At 52.7% G+C, this 12,413-nt stretch overlaps 1 protein-coding gene across 3 annotated transcripts in view; it reads left to right on the top strand.

Moving 5' to 3' along the window:
* Positions 1 to 7,126, top strand: part of Prdm11 (PR/SET domain 11) — a 73,430-nt gene extending 66,304 nt beyond the window's left edge. For 2 of the 3 annotated variants that reach the window (XM_032903754.1, XM_032903753.1), the window contains exons 7-8: positions 2,202 to 2,813; positions 3,854 to 7,126. In XM_032903754.1, the coding sequence (XP_032759645.1) occupies positions 2,202 to 2,813; positions 3,854 to 6,018 (2,777 nt within the window). In that variant the 3' untranslated portion in view covers positions 6,019 to 7,126. The remainder of the gene's footprint in view (positions 1 to 2,201; positions 2,814 to 3,853) is intronic. The other variant, XM_032903755.1, reaches the window with a different exon arrangement.
* Positions 7,127 to 12,413: the final 5,287 nt, after the last annotated feature.

Raw genomic sequence — 12,413 nt, 5'->3', positions numbered from 1 at the left:
AACTCAAGTCCTCATACTTGTAAAACAAACATTTTGTCAGCTGAGCTATCTCCCAGTCCCCACCTCCTTGTGAGACACAGTCTTATGTAACCCCGGCTGGCTTTGAACTCCAGAACCTCCCACCTCTGCCTCCCAAGCACTGGGATCACTGACGGACACCACTGCGTCTGGCTTTTAGAGAAGGGCAGCTTCATGATCAGAGGCTGCTTAACCAGATCGTATTTATTGTCGTTTTTATGGAAGAGTGTTGTTTGGAGCCCAGAACTTCTGGAGAGAATGTCATTTATCCCTTTGTGGTTAATCTTTGAAGGAGAGGAATCAACATATTTAGGTGATCTGTGTGGGGATGTTCTAAATTTTTCTTTGATTTTATCCACAAATGTCAAGGAGGATTTGGAATAGAATTCATGGTGACATTCATTAAAGGTCATCTGTGAACCATGGATTTTATACGGAATCCATAAGTTCAGAAGTCTGTCCTGCTCATCCTAGAAAACATGGGTGACTTTATCTTTGATTACAGAGACAATGAGAGTCTTCTGTGGTTATCACTCTGACCTGCCAGCATTCTCAGCGGTCTGATGTCTTGAGGAGTCCATGAGAAGGTGAAAGGGCACCCTTGCTTTTCACAGATTCAGCGTGGTGAGCACCTCACCTGCTCCCGTGACACAAACACATTGCATTACATTTTTAAAATTTAATTTTATTTATGTACTTTTATGTATATGTGTGTTTTGTTTGCATACATGTCTGTGTACCACGTGTGTGTCTGCTGCCTTTTTAGGTGTCTTCTGGCTACCCTGGGACTAGAGTCTGTCACAGGGTGTTGTGAGCTGCCATGTGGGTTCTGGGAATTGAACCCAGATCTTTTGGGAGGGCAGCCAGCACTTCTAATCTCTAAGGCATCTCTCCAGCTCACAAGATGCATTTTTAAAGGGTTCCTTCTCAGCATTGAGCTTCCTGTGGTTCTACTGGTAGAGACACAGGGGCTTCTGGAAGCTGCCTGAGTGCCGAGAGCCCAGGATGAGGTTATTACTTAAGCAGCTCCTGTGAGGACAGAATAGGGACCTGGGTGGCTTAAACCCTGCTGTGCTGTTTTCTGTGGGAGCCTGGAGACATGAGGAAAGCATGGGGGGAAGCCAAGGCATGGAGCCTCCTGACCTTCACCCAGGGCCTATGAAAACCTTCCACAGACGCCTGGACACTGAATGAAGGCTCAAGGTTGCAGCGCCAGGACCCTGACCCTGACCAATCCAGGAGGCCTTTGAGATTGCCCAACCCCACAGGCTGCTGGCAGAACCTTTCTGAAAGCTGAGAGACAGCTCTCCTTAGCATGTCTCCCCTGGGCATACCAGCACTTCTGTAGCAGACTGTGCTATTCCACTGGCCTCGTTAACGAATCTAAAATAGCTTACTATTGGTGATCTCACCAACACTCCAAGGTAATTAAAAATGAAGAAGGAAAAAGAGGCATCTTTTGTTGGGTGAGGAAACAGCTGTTCTTAAGGATATTTTGGGTCTCTCTGCCACCTTGCCCTTATCTTGAGGGAGGCTGATACATTGACATGTTTAGGAATGTTTCCCAAGGCACCCTGCTGCTTTTCAGCCTTAGCCATGACTGGGAACCGCGGGACTTTCAACCATTCTTCTTTGTGTATTTCCTGTCTTTAGGCAGCCGGGAGAATAGAGAGGCAGTAACTGTAGGTGGCTATTCCCCTCGGCTTTCCAGACCCACAAGCATGGAAGAAGGCAGGACCTGTGCTCTCCCCATGCCGTCTACTGAGGCACTGCAACCACTGTGTCGTTTTAGGGCCAGAGAACAGCTTGACCCATGGTGGGCGGATATCCACTCAGTTCGGAAGGTTGTTGCGTTGGTCAGATAGGGTGAGATGCTGTCTCCTGGGGTCAAGCGCCATCCCCTTAGGATGGTAACTCCTTTTTATTCTCCCCTTCAGACGTACGCCAACTCACAAGTGAAGCATTTATCCAGGTGAGGCGTCTTCAAAGCTGCCTTTTGGTAAAGGCCCCGTGACGTCAGTCCCCGTGATCCGTTCTTCTCTCCATTTGGGTCTCACCTGACCCAGGTGGTCAGCACCAGGGGGATGTCAGGCAGTTCCCAAGCAGAAGGCCCATTCTGTTCCCTGTTAACCTCTCCATTGGGGCTTTTCCCCACGTCCTCACACCCTGGTTTTCCTTCCTAGGAGAGAAGAGATTGCAGAGAGAGAAGGCTGAGCAAGCCCTGGATAACCCAGAAGACCTAAGGGGCCCCTCCCATTTCCCTGTGTTGAAGCAGGGCAGAAGTCCTTACAAGCGCAGCTTTGATGAGGGGGACCTCCACCCTCAGGCCAAGAAGAAGAAAATAGACCTCATCTTCAAGGACGTCCTGGAAGCCTCTCTGGAGTCTGCTAACGTGGAAGCCCGCCAGCTGGCCCTGAGCACCTCCCTGGTCATCCGGAAAGTCCCCAAGTACCAGGACGATGACTATGGTAGAGCTGCCCTGACACAAGGCATCTGCAGGACCCCAGGGGAAGGGGACTGGAAGGTCCCTCAAAGGGTGGCCAAGGAGCTAGGCCCACTGGAAGATGAAGAGGAGGAGCGTACGTCGTTCAAGGCCGACAGCCCCGCCGAGGCCTCTCTGGCATCTGACCCCCACGAGCTGCCCACCACCTCCTTTTGCCCTAACTGCATCCGACTGAAAAAGAAAGTGCGGGAATTGCAGGCGGAACTAGATATGCTTAAGTCTGGAAAGGTGCCTGAGCCTCCCATTCTGCCACAGCAGGTACTGGAGCTCCCAGAGTTCTCAGATCCTGCAGGTAAGTTGCTGAGGATGAGGTCACTATTAAAGGGAAGAGTGTGTAGTGCAGCGCCCTGTGTGGAGGGTGGCCCAGAGCTCTCTGTCACAGCCGCCACCGGAGACCAGAGGAGTGCAACACAGAGGCAGCCACCTCTGGGGGTGGGAACCCACTTCCTCAGGTGCCAGAGGCGGGCCGGCTTGAAGCTCGGGGGGGCATTGCATGTGCCAACCTGTATCCTCATCAATAAAATACGTCCCATTGCAGGAGGGCTGTGTGCTGTGTTCTTGACCTGTTGTTTTCTCTTGGGCAGGGGCGGGGGTCCCACCGTTGTCTCCCCTGACCCAACTTCTCTCTCCCTCAGTCTTGAACAGGGTGTCTGCTGGGAGCTTTCACAGCTCCCCAAACTCAGGCCAGGAGCACAGCCGCGTCCACTTCTTCCCGACTGTGTCCTACCCACATGGTGCTCGGTTCCCAGCCTAGAGTTCTAGAAGGATGAGGAGCCAGAGAGCCTGGGGCTGACAGCTGTGTGACTGTCCTTTTTTGCTGGCTGCCTGGATCTCTTCAAGTTGTTGGACCGAGGAAGAACTGGGGGTCGATTCTGTGCAGATCTGCAGCTGAGCCGGGCTGTTTTCCTCAGGCTTTCCTTCTCGACTGCCCTCAGAATGGGGTGGGGTGGACATAAAAACCGCATTTCGCCTCAGTTAAGAGCCACGTGCTTACCCTGACCATATCAGTGGCCATTCCAGTGCCAGGGCCTCCAGTGCAACCTGAATGCGTGACATCAGACATTTTGCCTCTCCTAGAACATTCCACCCCAGAAGCACCCACAAGTCAAGGCTGAGCTCAGGCGCAGGCAGCTTGGAGCATAACGAGTAGCGTCCAAGACCACCATGGGCAGCTCATGGGGAGGGAACCTCAGTGTGGAGAGCAGGGTTTCCCTTGAATCAACTCCAGGCTGGGCTTCCATCTCTGTGGGTCCTATGCTTCCTCAGAGTCCCTTGCCGAGCCTGTGCTGTCAACAGCCCACGTGAATGTCTCCCTCCCCTCTTATTTTCCAGCTTCAGAGAGTATGGTCTCCTGCCCAGCCATCATGGAGGACGACGACCAGGAAGTGGATTCTGCAGACGAATCTGTCTCCAATGACGTGATGACGGCAACCGACGAACCCTCCAAGTTGTCTTCGGCCACGGGACGCCGCATCCGGCGCTTCAAGCAGGAGTGGCTGAAGAAGTTCTGGTTCCTAAGGTACTCCCCGACCCTCAACGAGATGTGGTGCCACGTGTGCCGCCAGTACACCGTGCAGTCCTCACGCACGTCCGCCTTCATCATCGGCTCCAAGCAGTTCAAGATCCACACCATCAAGCTGCACAGTCAGAGCAACCTGCACAAGAAGTGCCTGCAGCTGTACAAGCTGCGCATGCACCCGGAGAAGACAGAGGAGATGTGCCGCAACATGACCCTGCTCTTCAACACTGCCTACCACCTGGCACTGGAGGGAAGGCCCTACCTCGACTTCCGGCCACTGGCAGAGCTGCTGCGTAAGTGCGAGCTCAAGGTGGTGGACCAGTATATGAATGAGGGGGACTGCCAGATCCTCATCCACCACATCGCCCGGGCACTGCGAGAGGACCTGGTGGAGCGCATCCGTCAGTCACCCTGCCTCAGCATCATCCTGGATGGGCAGAGCGACGACCTCCTGGCTGACACGGTGGCCGTCTATGTGCAGTATACCAGCAGCGATGGGCCCCCGGCCACAGAATTCCTATCCCTGCAGGAGCTAGGCTTCTCCAGCACAGAAAGCTATCTCCAGGCGCTTGACCGGGCCTTTGCTGCTCTGGGCATCCGCTTACAGGATGAGAAGCCAACTGTGGGCTTGGGAGTCGATGGGGCCAACATCACCGCCAGCTTGCGTGCCAGCATGTTCATGACCATCCGCAAGACGCTGCCATGGCTGCTGTGCTTGCCCTTCATGGTGCACCGGCCACACCTGGAGATCCTGGATGCCATCAGTGGGAAGGAACTGCCCTGTCTAGAGGAGCTGGAGAACAACCTGAAGCAGCTCCTCAGCTTCTACCGCTACTCACCACGCCTCATGTGTGAGCTGCGCTCCACGGCCTCCACCCTGTGCGAGGAGACTGAATTCCTGGGGGACATCCGCGCCGTGAGGTGGATCATCGGCGAGCAGAATGTCTTGAATGCCCTTATCAAGGATTACCTGGAAGTGGTGGCCCACCTGAAGGATGTCAGCAGCCAGACACAGCGGGCAGACGCTTCCGCCATAGCCCTGGCCCTGTTGCAGTTCCTCATGGACTACCAGTCCATCAAGCTCATCTACTTCCTGCTGGACGTGATTGCCGTGCTGTCACGCCTGGCCTACATCTTCCAGGGAGAGTACCTACTGGTGTCGCAGGTGGACGACAAGATCGAGGAGGCAATCCAGGAGATCAGCCGGCTTGCAGACTCCCCGGGAGAGTACCTGCAGGAATTCGAGGAGAATTTCCGAGAGAGCTTCAATGGGATCGCTGTGAAGAACCTCAGGGTGGCAGAGGCCAAGTTTCAGTCTATCAGGGAGAAGATCTGCCAGAAGACACAGGTCATTCTGGCTCAGAGGTTCGACTCCCGAAGCCGGGTCTTTGTGAAGGCCTGCCAAGTGTTCGACTTAGCCGCCTGGCCCAGGAACAGTGAGGAGCTTCTGAGCTTCGGCAAGGAAGATATGGTTCAGATCTTTGACCACTTGGAAGCCATTCCTGCCTTCTCCCGGGATGTGTGCCGTGAAGGGATGGACCCCCGGGGGAGCCTGCTGATGGAGTGGAGAGACCTCAAGGCTGATTACTACACCAAAAATGGCTTCAAAGACCTCATAAGCCACATCTGCAAGTACAAGCAAAGGTTTCCGCTCTTGAACAAGATCATTCAGGTCCTTAAAGTTCTCCCCACCTCCACCGCCTGCTGTGAGAAAGGCCGAAGTGCCCTGCAGCGGGTCCGCAAAAACCACCGCTCACGCCTGACCCTGGAGCAGCTCAGTGACCTGTTGACGATTGCTGTGAACGGACCACCCATCGCCAGCTTTGATGCTAAGCGAGCCCTGGACAGCTGGTTTGAGGAGAAGTCTGGCAACAGCTACGCACTTTCAGCCGAGGTCCTCAGTAGGATGTCTGCCTTGGAGCAGAAGCCCATGCTGCAGGCTGTGGACCATGGCTCTGAGTTCTACCCAGACATGTAGGGGGGCTGCGCTCCAGAGGCCACAAAGACGGTGAATATTTTTTTAATCTATACTCATAAGCTTTGATATATTATATAAATATATATTATATTATATTATATATATATATATATAAACCCACACTGAAATTTTTTTTAAAAACTAAGTTAATTATGTCCACCAGAAGCCACTGGCAGCTTTCAGAAAGGAGCAGTGTTGGCAACTGACTTTTGTCTCCGCACTTGGCAGCTGCAGCCTACATGGCAACCCATCTTCACTCACACAAGCGTGTTACGGGGCCACGCATGTTCCCACCCAACAGTCAAAGCGGCATAAGCTAAATGACGGTTCTCTTGTCACTTGTAGGTGACTTGTTCTGTTTCTGTTCTCATGTATTGGTTGAGGTCTGGGGGTTGGGTGCTTGGCTTCTCCTTTTAGGTATGGTTTTATGACTGGGGGCCTCCGTGGTCTCCGCATTGGCATTCTGGTCCAGATACACTACATCGGGGTTTTCATGGGGATGAATTGGATTTCTGGACTGGACTATCAGGTCTTTCTCCCCTCGCCTGACTTTAGCTTGGGAGACCTTTCGTTGTTCATTTCCTGATTGATCCCTTCCCTCGTCCCACGTCCCACGTCAAATGCATCTCCCTCAACTGTGAGCCCACTCGCTCCCCCGTGTCACCTCTCCCAACCCCGTGTCAGTTCCTTTCTTCAGGCCTCTGGAGTTTAAAGGTATGAGCTGTTACACTGAATGCAATTGTTTTTTCACATTTGAGCTTGAAATCTTGGGAGGGGACAGAAAGGTAAACTTTATGCCTCCCCCTCCTTTCCAGCCACTGGGGGATAAAGTATATACGTCCATTCAGATCTTGGGCTGTTGGGGAGACAATGAGCCAAGTGATCTAAACTCCAACAGGACCACAATTTTTTTTTTTATTTTTTTTTTGGCTAAAACCAGGTAAAATGAAAAGTGTATATTCAATTTTCACATTTTTTTGTCTTTATAATTAAGGAATGTGTTGCGGGGTTTGTGTTTCTTCTCGTAATCAAGGAGTAGCTGTTTTGTAGTTCAAGGGCGGAATCTATCAATGCAAGTCGTGCCCTGGGCTACAGAGAACTCAGAGAGTGCCTAGAGAAGTTGTTCCAGGCTGACGACCTGCTCCTCGGCCTGGCAGGAAAGTCACAGGACACCAGTCAGGGTTCTCTGCCTGTGAACTCTTCCTATTTTGAATAGAGTTGAGATGTCCTATAGAAAAGGAGAAAACAGAAGGTGAGGCGGGATTCTCAAGGTACAAGCATGTATACATACCTACACACACACACATACACACACACACACACTTCAACTACATATAAGCTTTAGAAATGCCTCTTGCCTCCCCCCATGGGGTGGGGGCAGACAGTGGTTTAAACGAGAGGAGTCTGACCAATGTTCATTTATCTACCGGTATACCTCGCAAAGAGTTTTCAGAAATGTGCATGAGCTGTTTAAAACCTTCTCTGCAGTTTCCACATCCGACCTCTGCAGTCAGTGCAGATCCCAGAATGTGGATACAGGGTTGTCTTTGGGGAAGGGAGGAAGATCTGAAGGACCTGCCCGTGGTCAGTTCTGCAGAGAACTGTCCCTCTCCTTCAGTGGGGCACTGGGGATCCAACCCCATGCCCTCAACCTACCTGGCCGGGTCTATAAGTATGTGGTAGCTTCCTTCCTTCTGGGTTCGTCTCACCTCTGAGGCCTCACGGAAATGTCATTAACACTGAACATGTTGCTACCCTTTCCTGGTTCTGCAGTCTGCCCGTCCTCCCTCAGATCCTCCCTTTGCCTCCATGGTCTTGGTGCTAAGATAACTTTAGAATCATTGCTGCTAGCCAATAGCTTTTCATTATATAAATATTATATATATATATATTATATTATTTTTGAAATGTTTTTGTTTTCAACAGTGATGTAGCATGTTAAAACAAACAAAACTGAACAAACTAAAACCTGGGTCTTTCCAACTGTCCCACTGCCAGGCCTCTTATGCTGCCTTCTTCAACAAGTTGATACACCCCCGCCTGGTGACTTTCACCCCTCATCTCACTCTGGTCCCCACCTCTGAGCAGGGAGAGTTAGCAGGAACTAAGTAGGAAAACGCAAAGCCCCTTTCAGAGGCCTGGGAATCCCCAGCCTCAGTCCCCTTGCCCACCCACGCTGAGCTTGTGTCTCTCTCCAGCTGCCCCTCCTACCCTGGGCCAAGCCTAGCTGGAGCCACATGGGCTGCTGTTGTGAAGCACAAGGTCTCCACTTGCCTGCCTAGCTCCTGCCCCGGGACCCCGTCTCCTCACAGATGCAGGCTTTGGTCTGGGACATTTTCATTGAAAATCTAATGGGCCAAGGTTGGTTCAGAGTATTGATGGCTGGCAAGGCGGGTCTCCCATGGGCAGCCTGCAGGCATCAACAGTGGCCTGGGTCTTTCCTTCTTGCCAATGGTTGCCTTACACCTCTCCTTCCCAGTGCATGGGACTTCCTCAACCAAGAAGGGACCTCTCCCAGGTGGCCCTAAGCCAGACGTGTGAAACCAGGACTGACCATTCCCTCCCAAGGGGCTGTAGCTGGGTGAGCTCAAGTCTCAGGCAAGGAGACAGATTGTGCCAGGCCAAGCCAGTGTTACCTGAGTCTCCTCAAGATACCTAGGAGCAGTGGCCCTGCCTTGTGACCTAGAAGAATGAGCTGTTCTGGCAGCATCACGTGACTGCAGAGTCACTCATTCACTGGTCCTCTGCCTCTCCAACCCCACTTCTGCCCTCTGCTGCAATGGCCTCTGCCTCAGAGCCACTGAAAAGCTGAGCTCTCCTGTTGTCTTACATTTGGTCTCTGAAACTCTGGGTGCTGGGGACTCTGGATGCAGACAAGCAGGGAGGTGACAGATGCTGTACGGGCCACTTTGCCTTGGGATAATGAAAGGGAAGCTGAGGGTGAACCCCTTGCAGTCTTTTCTCAGCCTGGATGCTCCCTGGGAGGGTCAGGGAGTTCCATATGTGATGCCCTGTGATTTCTGGCCTATTCTCACACTTCCCTTGAAGAAAGGCTTGGGTCAGCCCACCATTTCATGTCTGGCCGTAGAACCATATGCCTGGCTCACCTCATATCTTGGCTGGGTTAACAGACTGTGGGGAGGTAGGGCTTAGAGTGTAAATGTCTCTGGAGTAGAACTGGTAGTCACGGGCACAGAATGAAATGTATCTGTGGGGCTGAGATTTATTCCCTCGGGGCTAATTGTGGCTTTCACTGGCTCACTGCGAGGAGAGCAGGAAGTGGGGCAGTGTTGAAGGCTGAGGCTCGTGGCTGTTGTGCCAAATGGGTACCTTGCTGAACCCTCGGAGCAAAGGAAAACAATGACCACTGAGGCCGATGGCCCACTCAGCTCCGTGGGCAGCTCCTGCCCTGTTAGAATCCCTCCAGAGACAGCAGGGTGCAGGCACCACAGGTGCCAGGGCTTTTGTTTTGTAATGTCTGGGTGCAGCGTCTCATGATGTCAGGTCCAGCGGCCTCCCCTCATCCTCCCTGGGGAAAGAGAGCACACGGAGCTCCAGGGCCCCGTGTCGCCAGGTTCTGCCCGGGAGCCCTGAATCTGAGGTCCCCAGAGCTTCGGCCCTCTGCGCAGAGTGTGTGTTCCCAGCCTGAGTTGTTCTGCTGAGGGTTCTGTTCGGCTTGTTCGCACCAGATTTTGGTGTGATCTTTGATTTTGAGCAAGGACCTTGGAGTGACCTGAAGCACCTTTTAAATGTCTTTCATTTGTTTGGAGGGGGAGGGAATAGGGAAAGGTGTGGAGAGAGTAGACATGGCCGTAGAGAGGGAGGAATGGACTTAAGATGTTACCCAGCCTGGGCTTTGACGACTGGTAGCTCACTGCTGCCCACCTGGAGCCGATGAGGCCCCAGCCTGGAGAGGCTGGATGGGTTGCGGTCTAATTTCTAGAACACTCCCTTGTTTGCATTTCTGCCCCCTTGGAAGAAATCCCAACCCGTTTTCGGTGTATAGTCTGGGTTAAATTCTAACCCAGCTTTGTGCTCTTTTGTTTTCTTTTTGTGGCCCATGCACCCCATTGGGGGACAGGCCCCAGGTTCACTGGAGCTCACGTGTGCCCTGGATATCCTCTAAGAAGCAGCCCAGCCAGACTGGGCTAGCAACTGAAGCAGGGAGAGTGAGCCTCTAGAGTGAGGAAAGGAGGGCACATCTGGCAGTTAAGCTGGGATCGCTCCCTTATACACTGCCCTGGATTCCAATTTTACTGTTTCTCCAATCCTGGAGGGGGAAAAGTGTACCAGGTGTGCATGGTCCTTCTCCTCAGAGGAATGCTCTTTCCTAGTCCTCTGTTAGTCAGGGTCTTTTTAAGAGTCTTTGAGGTAATCTTTGCATGTTAGTGAGAGGGAGAAAAAGTGCCCTTTGGAGAGGAAGATAGTATGGCCCTCCTCTTTGATCTAGCGCTCTCTCCCCTTCCCCCATCCCTTCAAATGGTATCACCCTAGAAATACCTATGCAATCCAGTCTCCCTGGGGAGGCTGTGCATGGAGGCAGGGGTATGTGCAGTGAGTGTATCATACTGATGCTAAGGTATATCAATTGTATATACGGACATATACAGTACGTATACATGCAGAGTAAGAGAGTAAATCACGTCTATATATCTATAAATAATATCCTATATATTTATACATTTTTTATGTTTTAAATAGATATAAAAATAGTCTATAGAGCTGGAAGGGTGGTGGGGAAGTCTGGTGCTGGGTTGGGCTAGGGGAAGGGGACAGGGCTCTGGAGAGGAGGTAGGAATGCTCATCAGAATGGGTTACTAGCCGCTGAGGGGGGCGTCTTTCTTGGGGTGTTGGAGAGGAGGGCAGCTGTGTTCAGGCTCTCTCCATGCACTTTCTCTCCTTTCCTGCCAGCAAGGCTGAGGCTGGAAGGAGATACCCCCGAGCTCCGACTGCAGTACCCCTACCTCCCACCACCGCCAGCCCGCACTTAGCTGGTCATTGCTGCTTAGCAGTGGGGGGTGGGACTTGGTCCCCGACCCCTAGTGGAGGGACCTCTGCACAAACTCCCCAATACCCGCCCCTGTCAGGAATGAGCAACGTTGATGGCAATAGGAAAGGGGCACCTGGGATGAACAGTTATCCAGAAAGACGACGACGTCAGCCCCATTCCCCGGATGCCTCTGCCTACTCCCCCCCCGCCCCCCAGAGGCCAAGCCTCTAAAGTACAGCCGTCCTGGCCACCTTCACCTATTCAACCACTGTCTCTAGAGCACTGGGAGTTGAGGAGGGCAGCGTGAGCTTTAGGTAGCACTGCCTTTCCCCATGCAGAGGCCCCCCCTGGTGGAAGAGATGTATCTGCACACTGACATTTTCAATGGCAACTCAAATTCAGGAGCAGGGCCCTGGCCCACCTGACCCTGCACAGCTGCAGCAGCTGTTGGCTGTACTCAGGACAATGTTGTCCCCTCTTCCCAAACCAACCAAGCAGCCCAACCTCCTCCGCTGTGACAGCAGGTTTAGGTTTAGTTCACAAACACTGTTCTCATTCTGTGACCAGATGCCCAAGCCCACTCTTTCTGGGGAGGGTATCGTCTTCAGCTTGTCCCCAGGCAACACCCCCCATCAAGCTGGGTGGGGGTGTCTGGGGTCCCTGGGAGTCCCGGCTGCTTGTGCAGCCCAGATGGGAGTCAGAAGCTCCCAACTCCTCGATTTCCTTCTCTCTCCTGGAAGCAGAAGGGGTCTGATGACAGATCCCTCCCTGCTCTTGAGAGCAGCCTGCCTTTGGGCTACATAAACACACTCATTTCTCATACCGAGCCTTCGCAGGTCTCCCCCTGCTCTTCCTCACCATCCTACCAACGGACCTCAGTCTCCAGCAGACCAGTCCTGTACCACAGTTGAGACCAGGTCTGCTCTGCCAATGCCCACCTCCTTGAGCCACAGCTAGCTGCCAACTGGGCTGAACACCTTCTAGTGCCTGGCTCAGTGGAGTTCAGGACCAATGGCCCAAGCCTTCCTCCAGCTACAGTGGGTCAGAGCTTGGCCAGGGGATAGGCATTCTCAGTAGCAATCCCACAATGCACTGTACCTCAGAGAGAGAGAACACGCCACAGGGCATCGAGTGAACCAGCCTCCATGCAGAGGGGGCAACGGCTCACAATACTGCTCAGGAGAAGACAAAGGTCAGGCTGTCCTAGGGCACCCCTCAGTCTACCCTTTGGCCTCTCCGGAAGAACCAGTAGTCTTTTTCAGCCCTGATCTCTCTCCTCCTCTCCACCCCCAAGCTGCTGAACCATTTTTCATGTCAATCACAAAGAAAAAAAATAAAGTGGGGGTGGGGAGGGAACTCCTAGGAGCCTATTACCACATGCATATTAATATGTTAATACTTTCTT

This window comes from Rattus rattus, chromosome 5 (genome assembly GCF_011064425.1).
Source record: "Rattus rattus isolate New Zealand chromosome 5, Rrattus_CSIRO_v1, whole genome shotgun sequence".
Lineage (NCBI taxonomy): Eukaryota > Metazoa > Chordata > Mammalia > Rodentia > Muridae > Rattus > Rattus rattus.
This window is presented reverse-complemented; position numbering and strand designations above follow the sequence as displayed.